Below are 19836 nucleotides of genomic sequence, written 5' to 3' on the forward strand. Positions count from 1 at the left end.
TTGTGGAAACTCTAGTGATAAGTGGATAATTTATGAATAATTGAAGCCAGCTTTGATTTTCATTCATGTGGAAAATGACCAGAAAGTACAAAGAACCCTTAAATATCCCTAAGTCCTTGATAAAAAAAAAAGTGTCTTTAATTACGCTGCATTACATTTTCTAAAAGATCACACTTCTGTTTGGATATGTTGTTACTAATATTTTTCTTTTTCATTTTTTGCATTTTCAAATTAAAGACTTTTTTCACCTCATAAGAGGATAGAGTCTTGAAAATATTAATCTTAGGGAGATGGAATAAAGCTCAGATATAAATCTTATAGTGATAGTTAGGAATAGCTTCAAAACATGCCTGTTAGAGTGGATGTATCTGTAAAATATGTGTATTAATTGTGTTCATAATATATATATATATATAATCTGAAAACTAACAGAAATGCTTTTTTCCAAAAATTTAAAGCCCAAGATTTAGCATCTATTATTTGTTCCCAGGGGTGATGGGTGAATATGAGCCAAAAATAGAAGTACAGTTTCCAGAAACAGTCCCAACTGCAAAAGGAGCAACTGTGAAATTGGAATGCTTTGCTTTGGGAAAGTAAGTTTTAATGTCCTTCATGATGCTTTTTTGGAAATTGTTATTTTCAAAGCTTTGGTAAGTTTGGAGTTTATTTCCTAGCATTGACAGTGATTTTTTTAGGTGATTCAGAACAAAGAAAGCACTTCTTTTTTTTAATTCTGTGAGTATGCATCTTTGATTTCTCTCACTGAGAAGAGAAGTACTATAATGGCACTAGGAAGATTAAGCTGCCACAATTGATGTGCTCAGAAAGAAGAGGAGAATGGGCTATTCTGAAAGTGTATTTCATTCACTTATTATGGCTTATAATGTACCACGCTGTCTAAATGGGTATGACATGAAAACAATGCCCTTCATTTGAGGTACATTTAAGTCAACTCTTTGGGAAAATGCAGACTTTTACTGCTGCCCTGGTGCACAGAGGACAGATACATCATGCTTTTCCTGAAACTAGTTTTGAATTACCCAGTCTCCCTGGGTTTCCTACTACACTTTTAGCAGAGGAACATAAAGCTACTCTATTTATAGGCATGATGAAACTAATGTATTCTCTGAGAGATGCTATTTTCTTTTTTAATTAATCTTTTGTTTTTAAAACCTCTACATCTATATCAAAAGATAAAAATAATAGGGAAAGGAAATTCAGCAAACTAATACTTAAGGCCAGTCTAAGAGTCAATGAGATAGTCTATTTGGTCCATCCCCCAAAGAAAGGGAAAAGATATACTTTCTAACCTAATTTGATCATTTAGCAAAATTTGATGAAGCCTTGATTTGGAATCATAGTGCCCAGGAACAGACCTTGACTGCTCTTTGCTCTGTGTCACATTGTGTGAAACATTTGAACCCTACAGACTTCAGTTTGTATATCTCTAAAATGGGAATCAAATTATTTCTCATATCATTTCCAACTCCTAGGCTATGATGCTGACTCCTTGTGGATGTACAGAATCATCACTCTTTCACTTCTACTCACTTCCCTTTGGGCCATTTTATTGCTCAAAAGAGTACATACAGTGTTATCAACTGTTTTTTATCCTATAAAAGACAATTAAATTAAAATTAGTCATAATTTTTCTGCATTCTGTCAATAAAAAGTTTTGGTGGTGTGGTTTTTACTATCAGCTAAAGTAAGGATTTGAAAGCCTTCTGAAGATTTTAATTATCCACATCATTCCCCATGGCTCTTACTGAAATATAGAAGTAAGTCATTTCCATTGTTCTGAATCATGTTTTATTAGCCTGTTATTTCTTCCTGTGCCTGTGAAGTAATATAAGGTTCCAAGACCTCATTGAATTCTTTAAATGATTTGTCAATATTGCATAGAATTTTAGAACTGGAAGTTAGATGAGGCAACTGAGACATTTGTATTGTGTTCTGATTTGGGCAAAGGTGATACAAACTAGTTCAGTGTAAAGGATCTTTCAATGCCTTTTGGCCCCAAGTAATAAAGGAAACTAGCCCAGTGAAAATAGCGAAACCAGGGACCTGATTGACTTAAATATATAAGCAAAGTCTTTGTAGAATATCTCAAACAATTCCTCAAAAGCAATGATATAGCCAAGAAGTTAATGTTTTGATTTCAAAAGTCACTATGATTTCAACTGAATCTGCTGACTGGATGGAAGTTGCTAGTATGTTACAAAAGACAAAAATTGGACTTAGAGAATCCACACAGAAATATTTGTCTGTATTACCAGCTGCTACTCATCATCATCACCATCAGCATCAGCATCAGCATCAGCATCAGCATCAGACACTTTAGAGCAACTCAGAAAGATGCCAAAACTAATAATTTTCAAAGAACATATTAAAAGTGTGTATCAGCAGATATAAAAAAGGTACTGAATAAGCTTTGGTGGAGCCTTCTTTGTTGTCTTGATTATTCAAGGATGTGTCTAGTGAACATAAATCTCTATATTAAAAGCATGATCAAGGTGATTGTTTTGATTTTGTAGGATAATTTCAGGTGTAGCAGGAGAGTTTTCAGAGTTCCTATTTAATACTATATATGCTATATACTATACATTTCTAAAAGTAAGTTATTAAACTCTATGTTCTAGAGCTGCAGTTTTGATATCATTGGTTGATGTGATACCATACCAATTTTCAGACTTGTATAAGTTACCATGTTTGCAGATGAAGATGTATGCCATGGGAAGCAACTATATAATGGCTGACAAATGTTTGGATACCACATGAGTGCCCCAGAATCTAATTCCACTCTTTATCACATTAGTTCTGCTCAAGTTTTCCAAAGGGAATTTTTGAGAAACCCAAGTGAATCTGTGATCTCATTGATTTGAATGTTGCCTTCATATTGGAAATTGCAATCCATCCACATCTACTCATTCTGTGTGACTCTTTTCTGTATTCTCCCCTAAGTTCATCACAGGGGATCTCTCCTAGGCCATTTCAAAAAAAAAAATCTTAATTTGCTATCAGTTTACAAACTTCCTAATACATAAAAAACACAAAGGGAGAAGAGAAATATATTAATTGAGTTAATATAGCATGGCTTACAAGTTACTTTGCAGGAATCCTTAAACATATGAATTAAAATGTCATTGAAACCATTAGGAATCAATGAGTTCCCTTCCTTTTGATTTAGCCAAAGTTATATGACCCACTCAGTCAAATAAACTATTATGATTCCTGGATTTTAAAGTTAGATATGTAGGAGAGATTTGAAAACTGGCCAGCATTCTATTATACATTTATGTTTGATCTAAAGAAGTACTTTTTTCAATCAGTGAATTACTTGAATTACTTAGCCAAGGAAAATAACTTTGAGTGAGAAGACTTTTTTCTTTTATTTTTAGATGTAAAACTTCAAGTAAAAAGTATGATCCTCTCCAATGTTTTTTTTTTCACTCTGTTTTTTCTATTTATCATTAGTCCAGTTCCAACTATTATATGGAGAAGAGCTGATGGAAAGCAAATTGCCAGAAAAGCCAGAAGACACAAATCAAATGGAATCCTTGAAATTCCAAATTTCCAGCAGGAAGATGCTGGTCTATATGAATGTGTAGCTGAAAATTCAAGAGGAAAAAATGTGGCCAGAGGACAGTTGACTTTTTATGGTAAGTGCATAATTCTCAACCTCTGAAGTGATTCATTAACTTTTTGGCATTATAAACAAAGAATTGGAGGTCTACTGGAAGGTTCTAAATAAAGTTGCCTAAAATTGTATCATTAACTTGAGACATATTTTAGCTTTCCTTGGATTGTTCAGAATTGAAAAAAAAGTAAGCTTTGGGACAGAGGATTTTGACTGAGTCTAGGAAGAATGGAAAAAATTAATTTCAAATGTTTAGGAAAATTGATGAGAAAACATATAGAAAGCAACATATTTTATCATTCATCCATGAGGAAGCAATATTGATCAGAGATATTTTCTTATTCTTCCTTCAGATTTGTTTCTAAAGTGCTAAATGTTTCTCCCATAGACTTTTCATTAGGACCTATTTAATGTCTTTTAATTGCTCATATTTGATAGAAATTTCACACAATACCATGAATACTTCCAAACATAAACTGTCCAAATTTTGTGGTTTCCAATGCAGAGCATGACAAATTCTTCCTACCCTGAAGACATTATATGTGCAGTTGCTCCTGTTCTGAATCAAATCATCAGCATTGATCCAAAGTTAATATCAATATCAAGTTTCAAATATGTAGCCTTTAATTTATTCTTTCTTGGAAAACCCTGGGCCAAGACCTGTTCTGTTGATTGAGAACAGCAACAACAGAGCCTTATACCGCACCAGCACTTAAGAAGCAATGGGCTTTTGCCACATCCATTCAGTTGTCAAGGCTTGTCAGTTTTAAAGATTCTAATCTCTAATATTTCTCATGTCTTCTCCACTCCTGATAAAGCTTCTCTAGTTCAGGTTCACATAACTCTCAGCCTAGACTCTTCTAATAGCCACCTAAGTCTTGACCCCAGTCTATCCCCTCTCAAATCCATCTTGTACATTACTTCCTGAATAATATCCCTAATGGACTATTACTGCATCCCTTCTAAATTCAAAAAAGTATTTAGTGCATCTCTATTGTTTATGAGCAAAATGTAATCTCTTTGTCCTGGCTTTTAAACTCCTTTATTATCTGGTTGTAACATATATCCCTAATCTTATATTTGATCTCTCTACATTTAGTCCTCTCATTCCTCTAATTTTCATATAGCTATGTCTAGGTGCTTTTGATTTCTAGGTAAGATGTTAGTTAGCAGAGCCACATAAAATTTCCAGGTTAAACAAGACCTCAGAAGTCATCTAATAAAATCTGTATCTGGAAAGAAATAGGCTCCACGATACCCATGATTATTGGTCATCCAGCCTCTATTCAAAGTTGTCCAGTAAAAAAAGAAGCTCTCACTTCTGGAGATGCACCAATATACTTTGTAAACCTCTGATTTTCAGGAAATGTTTGCCTAAACAGATTTGACATCTATATCTCTATAATTTTTACTCATTGTACTTAGTTCTCCTCTAGGGGAAAAAAGTAGTGTAATCACTCTTAAGTGTGACTAATCTCTAATACTTGAGGAGAGCTGTCATTTCTCTTCATAGTCTTTTTTCAGACTAACTACCCTCATTTCCTTCAATAAACCTATGGCTTAGTCTGATTTCATCACTCCATTTTGATCATGCTTTTCTAGATTGATTCCAGAAACTCAAAAATTATTCTATGTTGCTCTAGGGATCATCACTACTCTTCTTCTGGACAATAAGAACTTTAAGTTTTAAAGTGGATTTTATTGATCTATTTTTATTTTGTTTTCCTTATGTTTTCCTTGATCTATTTTTTTCTTTATCCTCTCAAAGAAAGCCACTTAATACAAAAAAGAATTTTTAAGAGAAGGGTTTTTTTAAACCATCTGACAATATGTGCAATGTTCCATACATATGGCTACCCCCCTTGGGGAAGCAAGAGGAAGTCTTTCCTCCCATCTCTTCTTTGGAGCCAAGTCTATGCCTTACAATTTTGCAACATTCCATCCTAATTGCTTGGTGGCTTCTCTTCTATTTACAGTGTTATAATCACTGTGTATAATGTTTTCTGGTTCTACTTGCATTACTTTGCATTTGTTTGCATAAGTCTGTCTTTGTCAGACAGTCAATATATACCTACTATGTGCCAGATACTGTTATAACCATTGTGAATACCAACTTGATCTGGACATTGTGTTTGGCAATGAAGTAGATACCAAAGGAGAGGAGATGCTTTATCTTTAAGGAGCTTACTCTCAAGTACGAGGAAAAAATGTAGAGTTATTTTTTACCTGCATCTATGAATCACTTACAGGAATTGTAACATTATTCATATGCATCATGCACATTGAATGAATTTTTATTTTGTTTTGTGTTTATAAATATATTATTAAATATCATTAATTATGTACCTGCAATATACCAAGAGGAAGAATGGCAAAGTCAATAGACAGCTGGCCTATGTGACAGGAAGTCATAGATTGTCGCTTGCATCTGACGCCTGCTGTTAGTGTGACCTCTGAAAAGTTATTGACATGCTCAGTACTCCTGGAAACTCTGAACTAGAGGTTCTTAACCTTATTTTTGCCTTGGACCACTATGGAAGTATGGTAAAATCCATGGGCCCCTTCTCAGATAAATACTTTGAAATGCATAAAATACATAGGATGACAAAGGAAACCAATTATATTGAATCCGGAATGTGTATTCTTATAGACCTTTTATTAAGAACATCTGTATTAAATTATAATGTAGAGTAGTAGGTGCTCTAGGAAATTTCCAGATCCAGAATTTCTTTATTCCAATGAAGTTACAGTTCTAGTCCCTTTCTGTATCCCTGAGTGCCAAGCACTATGCCAGTCACTGAGGATACAAAGACAACAAAAATAAATAATCCCTTTTCTCAAGAAAAAAGCATTCTGTGTTCATATTTGTATATGTATATATAGGCATATTTTATATACATACATATATGTTTTAAGAACCTGTGATTTAATTTAGTGCTTAAAATGATACTACCAAAATAAATATGTGACTCATCTGCCAAATATCAGTTCATGTAATAGTGAAAATTTAATATTATGTTAAATATAATATGCTAAATGTAATATTTAGAAATTTTTTGGAAATATAATATTAGTTTTAAAAAAGATTGTGTTCACCATTTATAAAATAATTAACCCTTAAGACACGAGGATGATAATAGCTTTTAATAATTTAATTTTAATATGAATATAGTCTAAGAAAGAAACAAGGAAACAGAAAAAAAATATTTCCTAGCCTGACACCCTAATATTACCAGCCCATGAGAGTGTCTTCTGCCCCAGTCACCAATGCCAAATCACTGACAAGCCCCCAGCCAAAAATCTCCAGAGAAGAACCCAAACTCCTCTACCATCTCATTTTTATAGTCCTCCTTCTCCACCTCTTGTCCTTTCCCTCTCTGCTGGTCTACCACATCTCAGGAACCAATCAAATTCTCTCTGTTCCATACCCATTATCCCTAGTTCTGGGTCACTAATGGGCTGACTCAGACAGGCAGAAAGTTTATGAACCCAGGGAGGAAAGGGTTCCCTTTATGCCATCCCCCCTGTGATTCTTTGGGAGACAAGCATGTTGAAATCTTTCAGATTTACATGCTTAGTCTCCCCAATGAATCATTTCACATAACCAGCTTATATCTCCAAAGATCTCTTACTAGAGGTACATACAATATTGTACTTTATAAGAGGAAATAATAATAATTTAGGGATGAAAGGAAAATAAAAGAGAAAGAGAGCAAAACCAATGATTGGTAGGCACATTGACAAAAAATCAATTAGGGAGCAATCCCCTTTGACATAAGGGCTTACATTCAGAGTAAATGTGTTCAACCCCTTTCAGTTTGTTTCACTACATCTCAAAGTTCATTCTGAATCTTTTGATGCAGGGAGTGGTTTCTGCAGGCTTCTTTATGGCACCTTCTTCAAAAAGTTAACTTTCTTGATTAGAGGAGTTAGCAAACTTCTTCTGAAATTTCTTTCAATTTTTTTAATCTTGGATTTTACAAAAATTATACAACATTTACTTAGGGCATTGAGAAGTTTTCTTCAGTCATATAACTAATATGGATTAGAGAAAGGATTTGAAGCCAGGTTTAACTGACTACAAGGTTAGCTTTCTATCCATGACATAAACAAGAAATCAAGGGGAGGATCAAAAAATAAAATACTTGTTTAATGAAAACCAAAAGAGAATATCTTTGCCTTTCCATGAACCAATGAGGTATAACGCTTAAATTACTCTCTGTTTTCTTCATTTGAATTTTTTAACAATATGCCATTCTTCAAGGATAGAAAATATCTGACAGTATTCAGGAATAATTTGAAACTATGCTTTTCATGACAGACTTAGTGTCTTATCTTTGTTCTTTCTTGCTTTTGTGAAGCAATACTTTATTTGATTGATTTTAAAATAAAAGTTTTCCAAGTTGATTGATTAGAAAAGCAAAAACCTGAGGGTTATAAACTAACCCTCTGAGATGCCAGTAGCACATTTATATCCGTTTAAGATTGGTTTTCATAACCATAGCCAGTGGAGAGAAGTTTTGGTTTGTCTATATTGTCATTTTAATTTCTTCCTGTTGGAGAAAGAGAAGAGATCTTAGTAGTTAGAGGTGGAATACTAGATTTGGAATCAAGATGACCTGAGTTCATATTCTGTCTCTAATGCTTGTAGCTTCGCAACATCTAATTCTTGGTAATTTTGTGACAATGGGCAAATTACTTATCTTTTCTCAGCCCTACTTTTTTCATTGGTAAAAAAGAACAATAATACCTGTAGACAGGGCAGTTAGGTGTCTTAGTGGAAAGAGTACCAGGTGTGAAGATGGGATGGTCCTGGATTCAAATCTGACCGGAAACACTTCCTAGCTATGTGATCCCTGTCCAAGTCCTTAACCACAATTGCCTAGTCCTTGTTGCTCTTCTAACTTGCAACTGATACTTAGTAACATCAATTCTAAGAGATAAGGTAAGGGCTTTTAAAATAATAATAATGATACCTGTATTTCCCAACACATAAATTTAAATGACAGAATGAATGTATAGTGATCTTTCAAGTGTAAAAGACTATGAAAATGTCACTTGTTATTAATTTCATATGGAAGTTCTCAGAGAATATCTAAGTAATTGGACAAAATGTATTCCATTCACTCCCATTTCTTTTTCAACAGATATAGCCTAGAGTGTCAAACTTAAATGATATTTCTCCTGAATCTCAAGGAAGTAGCTAAAATTGAATGAAGATATTCTCCCTTTAGTGACTTTGGAATATGAAATATACAACTATGGTAAAAACACCTATGAAAAACTCAACATTAAAGTTGGCCCAGCTCTTAAACTCTTTTAATGGGTCATAGGTTCCCAGCCTTAGAAAGAAATATTCCAAAATATTTGTTATGGAAAAATCAGCTTTGTCACTACTTACCAGTTTTGCTCAGTGAAATGTTCCATCACAAAGCCTGCCCTAGAGATTAAAATCAGCCTCTAACAGTGTTATTCTTCAAAACTGAGTTATCTATATCTGTGACTAGGTAAAAGGAGGGAATAGAATCTGCCTGTTCTCTGTAGATAACCCAATTCTGCTTCTATTGTTACCTACTCTTAATGGTTATAATATTGTCACAATGATAACTCCTTGTTTTGATGTCTATTTTAATTATTGTTTTTCGACTAGCATATCAATGATGACTTTGAAGTTATTGAATTGTTATTAGTGTAAAAAATAGACATCTCTTGCATCACTACCCCACTGTCTTCTTAGAGGTCATCTAGTCCAATCTACTTATATTATAAATGTGGGAAAGAAAGGATGGGCTGCCAAAGCAGCATACCATGGTCCTCAGAACCGGTGATTATCAGATCCAGGAGGTAAATCCAGGCAGGTCACTTCACTTTATGAACAATGCTCTCTTTCTAGAATAACATGATTTTGGAATATGAAATGATTCCCAAAGGGTTTTCCAAATGCTTTTGTCCTCATCATACAGCTACCTAGGTCCCTGGTTTAAATATATTAAGACTTATGATAATTAAAATCTCTGATACAGGGAGAGGGGGAGTCACCCAAGTTGTCTGTCTATAAGCAGTCTGTCTGTATTGATGAGAGATGCTCTTACAACATCCAGGTATTTTAAGGTCAAAATTATAAGCGTTAGATATGAGCTTAGAATTCTGCTTCTCTTTTGTTTTTTTTTTCCCTCACTGCAATCCTCTCCTCACCTTTCCACTTTAAAAACCACAGGTGTGCTAGGAGCTATTTCTGGCTTGATAAAATGGCAAGCTGTTCACTTCAGCACTGAAACAAATGTACCTTCTGAATAGGCCAGCCAGAGCCTGTGTGCATTTTCCACTCCTCCTAACTTTACGATGCTGAGAAAATTGCCTCCACTATCCGCCTCCCAGATTCAGCTGGAAGGTCCTCTGATGGCTGATATACATCTCTTCCACGTTAGTGAGATGTCTTGTGCTTTTAGAGTCTGGTGACTTTCACAAAACTGAACAAAATTGCAAAGGAACTTATGTTTTTGCACCCAATAATTTATATGGTTTGCATTTAGCTGGTGGTTTTCATCATTTAGCTCAGAAATCTTCATCCAGTTGGCTTTATTCTGTTGCTGATCTGCTATCAACTTTCCATGGTTGGACAGTGCCTACTCTCTGACTTTATCTGTTCCTTTAGGCTTGAGTAGTTAAATCCAGATATAGAAAATCACAAAACTGTGCTGATTGGGTCCCTTCCAAATTTGTGTCATTTAACCTCAACAGGGTCCTTATTACTGACAGAATTTCTTTTTATACCTCTTTTCTCATCTCTTGTGCATTCCCCTCACTTACTGATCCCAACGTTCACCTCTCCCTTTAAAAATTCCCTCACACTTATCCTTATTCTTAACTATTATCTATTTTTCTTTTGTCCTGAAATGATTTAGATTGTGTAATATGAGCTCTCTCACATTCCCCACATCAGTTTCTCCAATGCTCATTTATCCATTCTTCTTTCTCGTCAATCACAGATAATATTATCTAAACTACTGGTTAAGCCTAGCATTGCATTTACTCTCTTGATCTTTTTCCTCCTTTTTATCATGAATAGTGTAGAGTGCTCTCTCTCTCACTCTCTCACTCTCTCTGCACTCTCCTAGTCCTCCTATATATGATTACTTATTATCTGTCTCCTTTGCTTCCTCTTCCATCCTTTCCATCCATTAGAAGTGGAGAGTTCTCCCAGGTCTGTCTTCTTCTTTGTTGATCCCATAAACTCATATCATTCTAGTTGTCCTCTCTATAGAGATACCACATGAGTCTTCATCTCTAGCTCCAACCTCTACTGCCAGTACCATATTCCTATTTGTTTGTTAAATGTCTTGAAAACTTCGCAATCAGATTGCAAATTCCTCGAGGGAAGAAACTATGTATTTTTTTCTTCTTCACATTGCTAGTGCCTTGTTCAATGTTCACATGTAAAAAGTGTTTAATAAATGTTTGGTTAATTTAAATATTATGGTCTATCCATACACTTACCCCTCAACAAGTAAAACATTGTTCTTAAAAACTAAAATTCTGCTTTAATAAAGGTGAAAATTCATTAATGAACTGAAAAGTACAACTATGTTTTAGGAAAGGTATTATTATTCTGCTGTCATATCAGCTACTACACACAGGCAAAGTAAAGTAAGAAAGCTCAGATGACTGTCTTTTTTAGGGAAAGAAAGGTGTTGACTTGAATCATCTACCATAACTATCCAAAATTAATTTAATTCACCAGATAATTGGCCATCTTTTCATTTCAATTTGTCTGCATAAGCACAACTTTTTACACAAATAATAATAATAAGATTAGTTGCCATCTGGAAGAATTAAGTTTAAATGAGGAAAATGTGTTGAATATATTTTGTGAATTTTCTTCTAACTAAACAATTTTGATTGGAGAGAGCTTTCATATTATCAGAGGGGAGAAAGGAATTTAATAATTCTTATATTAGGTGATCGTTGCATTACATCAAAACAACAGAATGAAAGAAGGAAAGAGAATTCAATCATGGCAAATTTTGTCTAAGTCATGTCCCAATTCCAGAATGTAGGTAGATATGCAAGTCACAGATTAGAAATATCTAGGTAGGTAGAAAGGAAAGAGAAAAAAAGGGAAGTAGGAAGAAAAGAAAAAGGAAGGAAATAAATATTTTTTAAACATCTGCTCTATGTCAGTTATTGTGGTAAATACATTACAAATACTGCCTCATTGAGTCCTTACAACAACCCTGGGAGGTAGATGACATTATTATCCATATTTTGCAGTTGAGGCAACTGAGGCAAATAGAGATTAAATGACTTGTCCAGGATCACACATTTAGTAAGTCCCTGAGACCATATTTGAATGCAGATCTTCCTGAACTCCCTACCCAGTGCTATATCTACTGCTGCACCTAGCAAACTGCCTCTGCAAGATATCTCTCTATCATTTTCCTTATATTTAAAAAAGGAGGTTGGACCAGATGACCTCTGTAATCTCTTCTAACTATTAGCCAATATCCTATTATTATATAATAATTCACAGAGGCCTCTTCCCAGGCTTCTTCTATGAAGCTATAAGTTATTAGTAAGAAGGTGCACAGATGTTATCTAATGTGGTCCATGTTTTGGTTCTAAAGGCAAAAGTTGGAAGCCTGATCACATTGCAGACAGTATTGCAGTATCTCTAGGTACATCAGGGAGAGAACAACAGAAGCAGATGCCAATAGCATACTAATTCTCCCCAGGTTGTGATATGTATATGTGATGACTAGGGACAAGGCAAGTGGTGGTCATTGCCTTAAAAGGCAGAATGGCCAGGAAAGGTCATTGAAAGTAGAGCAACAGTCTGCCTAATTCGTCCACACTAAACTAATTGTAGACTGCAGGACATTCCCCTGTGTGTCACTTAAGACAAGATCAGAAGGCATTGGGTTGTTTCTCTCTTCTTTTCAATCTGTCCTGGAGAGTTTCAGAAGCATGGCAGAGAGCCAATGGCATTTTTCAAGAGCACTCTAGAGGCAATGTTTTTGGAAAGTAACAAAGCAGAAAGAAGGCATAATGGAGCTTCTCATTCTTTTTGTGGAGGAAACACCTCAGTACTTTATAAATATGTCATCTCATTAGTGTAGGTGGTTCCTCTGTGAACACAGAATTGGAGATCTTCTGTGACTTGGAAGGGCAATCAATCAGTCCATCAACATACATTTATTAGGCACCTATTACACTCCATGTCTCAGAGAACTGCTGTAGCCAAAAAATGCATCACCTTCTTGCCAACCTGGTGATCAGCTTCTCCAGACTTGGCTAGGACTGATCCTCAAAAACCTTGGTTTCATTGCCAGATATGTACTCAATGCCTGTGTTCCAAGGGTTGCCTCTATACCACAAAGAGTTTTCAGAGTGAGATTTTAGTGAAAATATCCTGGAGAATATAGGAGAGATATAAATGGAAATTGATCCACACATACACATGCTGGTAACCATCATTATACAGTGACCCCAAATGCAGAATTTCACTGTGATTGAATTTATATATCAGGAAACAGATTTGTTACATACTGCCTTAAATTCACATTTACAGGGTTTTGCCTACATCTAAGTGCCTTGATCTACATGTTTAGAAGGCTTCCTGGACTCCCTATGGTGTTCCATAGTGTCTGATGATGTTTTGCAGATTGCTTTTAGGGTTTGTTTGTTTTTAAATAAAAATACAAAGTTAAACCCAGCAGGAGGAAAGTCTCCGGGTTTTGTTTTGTTTTATTGCAAAATAAAGGGCTCTAGCCCCTAGGAATAGAAAAGGAAAGATTGACAATTGGGACAAGCTGTAGGTGGTAGCTGAGCTGATGGGTGAAAAGAGAGTTTCAGAAAATTTACCTGAGATAGGCAGGAATCCCAGCTCTGTTAATCTAGGGAGATCTGTGTACTAACCAACTCTCAAAGGAAAGAAACTAAATGAAAAAGCTAGGTGAAATAATGGAAAAAATTAGTAGTAGCAGCAATAGTAGTGGTAGTGGTAGTAGTAGTAGTTATTGTTGTTATAATCATAGTAGTAATAATAATAATAATATTTGCTCATATGCAAACGTGTCATTATTTAGTAATTTTAGTCATGTCCAAATCCTCATGATTCTTGGAAAGACTTTGGAGTGATTTTCCATTTCTTTATCTAACTTATTTTATAGATGAGAAAACTGAGGCAAACAGCGTTAAGTGAGTTGCCACACAGCTGGTGTCTGAGGCCAGATTTGAACTTATGAAGATTAGTCTTCCTAATCTCAGACCCAGCACTCTAGCCACTGTACCTCCTAGCTGATATGCAACTATACATAAATATTATATATGTACTATGTAACTTATATGTGTATATATCATCTGTGCAAAGTAGTTTCCTTGCTACTTGTTACTTCACCATTTTATAGATAAAGAAGTTAGAGCATCAAGTAAATTGCATATCATTAACTCATTCATAACGATCCCCAAAGATAGCTGCTATTATTATAGATTACTTATATGATTTATAGATAAAGAAACTGAGGCTGGTAGAAATTAAATTATTTGCCTAAGGTCACAAAACTATTGTGTGAGTCAGAATTTGAATGCAGATTTTCTTAACTCTAAGATCAGCACTTTATCCAGTATGCTACCTAGGTGACCTTATAGTACTAACTTACAGGTTACTGTGAGACTCAAAGGAGGCAATGTATGTAAGATCACTTAAAGTATTATACAAATATGTATCTGTATATTTTATATATGTATATATGTAAAATTATGATAGTGGTGGTGGTAATGATGATAGGATGATGAGAGCAGCATGTTTAGGGATGATATTATTCTCACATAAGGTCAGAAAGGTATAGTAAGATAAAACATTTGAGGTCTTTGAATTCAAGATGGAAAACTTAACAGGAATGTTATTTATTTTGTTTATTTACATACGTAGAAGAGAAAATCATAAATGGATATATAATATTTAGGAAGATGTTTATACTTAAATATTGCTTGAGTTATTATTATTGTTGTTGTGCACAGGAGGACCAGTGAGCAGGCTTCTCTCAAGATATGTTTATTGTTGAGGGATGGGTCCCATTCATGGGGACACTGTCACATGGTTCAGCAATGGGAGGAGGTTATGATGAGTCTACCTGAATGTGATGGTGAAATAGCATGAGGTGCAAAATAAAAGCATTTAGGTAAAAGGAGGAAATTGGTAGAATTTCTTAAAGCCCATAATTTGTAGTGATTGAGAAGACATTTGGAAGGTGCTGAAGAAGGAAAATGGTATGAAATCTGAGAACATATCTTGCTGTTGTGTATAGAAATTTAGAGGTTGAAGAGAAAGAGATTTGGCAGTTGTTTGAAATGATGGCTCTGGGGTTAGAGAAGAAGGACTTAATCATGAAATACTTCATAAGGAAAAGGAGTGTGGCTTGGGTGTTGGTTTGAAGAAAGAAAAGAATAAATGGTGACAATATTTTAAATCTAGGGAGTTGGGAGGATAAGATTAAAAATGGCTAAGGTAAGAATCAGTTTGTGGATGAATACATAATACAAAAACCCCAATAATGTCTCTGATTATAAACCCCTTGAAAAATAGAAATATGGGTCCCAAATTTTCTTTTCATATCTTTTGTTTTATATGGAAGCAATATGGGGTATTATAAAGAATGGTGAACTTGGAATCACAGGACCTAAAGACTTCAGTTTTAATACCATTTTTGCCACTGATCACATAACATTGAGCAAGTCATTGAACCTTCCTCAGCATGTGTTTCTTTATTTTTAAAATAAGGGAATTGCAAAATTGTGCCTATAATCACTTCTAGCTCCAAAAATTTGTTCCTCTATTTGATCAGAAAGAGAAGCAATATGGTATACTCCACAAAGGGACTGGATTTGCAAACTAAAACACCAAAGTTCAAATCCTACCTCTAGCAAATGCTAGCTTTTCTTTCATAATCTTTCAGCACCCAAGACAGCTCCCTAAAACTGCAAATTTCAGGTGCAGTTGTTTATCTGCATTAATGGGAATTTCCAAAGTGATTCAAATTGACAGTTATATACTCTCCTGAAATCATAAGTCCGGAGCATAAACAACCAAACAAACAAAATCCCCCAAAAAGACCAAAAAAATTCTTCAGCGAATAAAAATAAATACATATATAGAGAAGTCCACCTTTTTAAATGAGTATGTTCTTCCTATAACATATTTAATGTTTTAGAGGCTCAGGACATATAACTAAATCATAGTTAATTTGCATGGTGAAGTGACCTGATGCTAGGAATTTTATTTTAGAAAGCTAAATAACCAGGAAACTTTGAAACATTGACTTTTGTCTGACCCACAAAGCTTATACTCAGACTAAAGCATAAATTGTTAGGGGATAAAAAGCTTACCCAGTTCAAGTGAGTAGAATGGATAAACTCTGATGCTGTAGAGCAGACATTTTGTAGCTATCAAACAGAAAACGAAAATGAATGGCTAATGCTTTCATCTAGGACCCTGCCATCATGGCACAAGTTCACAGCATAGTACAATTGCTTAAAATACAATTTGAAATATATAGCTTAAGAAAAATAAATTTTAGAGTCATGTTTTCTAAGATGTAAGTTTATATTCTAACTCCAATCCATTAAAAGAACTAGAAAGACAAAGAATAATATATCTGGTGTTCTTACAATGTTGTGGAAGAAAAATATAACATTAAAATGTAACCTTCCTTTCAAATAGGAGTAAAGAAATGGCATGGCCATGCTATTCATGTTTCTTTTCATAATTCAAATAAACCACTCTACTATTCACTAAAGCTAATTCCTCTATATCCATCCTTGATCCTATCCCTTTTTAATGTCCTGGAAGACCTTGCTTTCCCAAGCAGATTTTCCCTTTCTCATGCACCTTCAATCTCACCCTCTCCATTCAGTCAGTCTCACTGGATCCTTTCAGTTTGCTTGTCCCTTCTACCAATGAAGGCAGACATACTTATCAAATCTAAGTAGATGGGCTTTGTGAGTACTGAGATCAACCTGGTGGTGAACCTCTAAAAACTTTACTCAATTGCCCTTCAAATGACACATTTAATCACAGATGACATATGAGCCAACACTCAAAAGATTTTCTAGTTTGGTAGTATGTACCAGAATTATGTTCCAGTGACATAGCCTTCAACACACCAGAGTAATCTCCATGACATGATAGGGCATCAAAGAATGACAGTGGAGATTTCATTTTGAAGTTCTTAAAAATGTATCTATACCCATTCTCTCTACATCCTGATTACCTTCCCTCTACTTAGTCCCTTGAAATCAAATCCCTCTTCCCCATATAATTTTGAAACCATTCTCTTCAAGGTCAAAGATTACAGATTCAATAATATGAAGAGGTAGCATAGTACACTACATAGTTTGCTAGAATAAGACCCATATATAAGTCCTGGCTCCAACACTTACTATGTGACCATGGCCAATTATGGTGATAAATGCATGTGAATGAATGCTATGTTGTCCCAGGACAATATGTGTTAGATGGGAAGCTTGAACCTAGGTCTTCTTAAATCAAAGACAAGTTGTCTACCCATTTCATCATATTGACTTTATGTGCTATAATATTAATACAAAAGTCACTATCTATCTTTCCATTTCTAAATCTTCTATACTATATCTATATGGAAAGTAATCATCATAATTATTAATAATCCTTGCCATAATATTAAAATTAAATAAATAAAATTTGTCATTAATAATAAAATAATTATAATTATTCATTAATAATAATTCACCTAACATGTATATACTAATATTAAGGACTTTAAGGCATGATAATATTTAGAGCACAAGGAAACAATATGGTGAAATAGATGGACAGCTGGTCTTGAGGTCAAGAAGACCTAGTTTTAAGTACCCTTTCTGATGCATTCTGGTTCTTTGATTAGACTAGTGATTTAACTACTCTGTGCTCCATGACAATTCTCTAGGAATGTAAGTTGTTCAGGTGTGTGTTTGTGTGTGTGTGTATTTGTAAAATAGAACATCTCTACCAATGTGTCTAACAAGTAGTTTAGTCTTGTTCCCAAAAACAACTTTTTACTTGCCTTTCCCTCTAAAACTTTTAACTTTACTTAATCATGGATTCAACACCCATTAACCAAACACTTTCCATGGGGTTATCCTTTACAATTCTCTATTCTACAGCCATAAAGAACTAGATATATTGAAAAATAGACAGGTTATCAAATGGGTTGATGCATAAGTAGAAGGATAGATAGGTAGGTAGAGCATTATTAAATGCTAATTTTGTGCTAGACACTATGCTAAGCCTTTAGGAATCTAGGATCACCTCCATGCCAATATGAGGAAATGGAAGAAAACAATTACTTCATAGGATCATAGATATAACTGGAAGACACTTCAGAAGCCTTAGAGTCAACCCTCCTCTCTTTACAGATATAGAAATAAACCCATAGAGTTTCAGTGACTTCGTTGTCCAAGATCACACAAGTAATAAACACCAGAGACAGATTTCCAATTATGTACACATTCATTACTCTATTAATATCAATTCATTGCACTCAGTCCATTGTTAAGATGATATTGTTATTTAACTATGATTCTTGTCATTGACGTTTGTGATTTGGGAAAGAATTTTATAAGATTTTCCCAAGGGATGAATTAAGTACTGATGTTATCTTGACCAACATTGTGCCTCTTGAGAGGATCTTGAACTCTCTAACCTTGTTGGAAGCAAGAGAGTGTGCTATTGAAGGCATTTAATCAGGTAGAATTATGCAAGGTCTTTTCAATACCCTCTACAGCTTCCTCCCTCATTTTATTTCTCAAGGTTTTTTTACTTCAAATTTTCCATATTCTCAAAGTAAACAATGAATGAGCCCAAATGTTACCAAGCAATCTATGCCACTGAAATCTATCCCTGCATCTTTGGTATGTTTTGATGCTTCCTTTTGAATTGCAACTTGACTTTGCTTCCACAGTTATATTCGCCCTTCCATTTTTCTAAGTCCCTTTGAAAAGTTTGACTTAGTATTTAGTATTCTATTCAAACTTCAGCAGCTTTTCTTGTTTGCCTTGTTTTTTACAGGCTCTGCAGGGGGTAAATATTCAGTGTGTTGCATGCAAAATTAGGCGGATATCTGCCATCAGCCATAACAGGGTTATGCATCAAATTCCCCAAACAGAACACAAAAAGATATCTACCTTGTGAACTCCCCTTGGATTAGCAGTAGGAAGAAAGGTAAAAATGACACATTTGAACATGTTTTTAGGCTAATGGCTATAAGCCCCCTTTCCCCAATTCAAGCTAATATTTATTAATGCTCTTTTTTTTTTTCCAAAGCCTACCCTTTCAACCTTCTCTCATCTACAGCTACACATCATCCCAATCTGAAAGGGATTTACAAAACTGTGTTTTGGCTCTTTGCAAAACATGAAATTTTCTTATCTGATTATAGAAGGGAAAAGGCTAAAGCAACATTATACAGAAGCCTGGAGACCTCTACTGGCAACATTATTTGTTAAATTATTTCTTGTTTGGTTATTTTCAAAAAAGGAAGATATCCCAATTCCATCCAATCACTAGTCTTTTCCCCTTTGAATTAAATTGTTGAAATGCATATCTGAAACCACACTAAATAAAAATGGAAGAGCCAAAACACTTTTTAAAATCTGTTAAAATTATTTTCATAATCATTTTTAAATCATATAAATCATAAAAAAATATGATTACTAAGGAAATATATTATGTTGCAATAAAATGGAATTTTCCCATCTAGGTTCACAAACACTCTAAAATAAAGCCTGATGAGTTTTTCCCAAGTAATACTGGGCTCTAATTTCTAACTAATAGGTGTGCACTGGTAGGTGTTATGCCACTGGAAGACGGTGAGCAATTAAGCTTCCAAAAATAGCAGCCGTCATTTTAATAATTCCCAACACCATTCTCCAATGTCTGTGACCTCAAAAGCTACTCCTCAGGAATATATGATCAGTCCAACAGCCATGGCAGAGGGAGTCATGTGTTGACTAACGATGTAGCTGTCTTCAAAGGTGTAAAGTTATCCTATGGAACCTGCAATTGACATCCCCTCTTTACTGAGAACCACAGAATAAATGCCTTTGTTAAGTTCAAGAATTTTTGACCCCTTTTGCATGCCCTGGACCACTCTGGCAGTCTGGTGAACTTATTGACTCATCAGAAT

At 34.7% G+C, this 19836-nt stretch overlaps 1 protein-coding gene across 20 annotated transcripts in view; it reads left to right on the top strand.

Moving 5' to 3' along the window:
• The window catches only part of LOC100619412 (contactin-4), a 1170520-nt gene that overhangs the window by 960696 nt on the left and 189988 nt on the right, over positions 1-19836 (top strand). For all 20 annotated transcript variants that reach the window (XM_007500110.3, XM_007500117.3, XM_056804538.1 and 17 more), the window contains 2 exons: positions 491-593; positions 3475-3659. In XM_007500110.3, the coding sequence (XP_007500172.1) occupies positions 491-593; positions 3475-3659 (288 nt within the window). The remainder of the gene's footprint in view (positions 1-490; positions 594-3474; positions 3660-19836) is intronic.

The sequence above is a fragment of the Monodelphis domestica genome, chromosome 7, assembly GCF_027887165.1.
Source record: "Monodelphis domestica isolate mMonDom1 chromosome 7, mMonDom1.pri, whole genome shotgun sequence".
NCBI classification, from domain to species: domain Eukaryota; kingdom Metazoa; phylum Chordata; class Mammalia; order Didelphimorphia; family Didelphidae; genus Monodelphis; species Monodelphis domestica.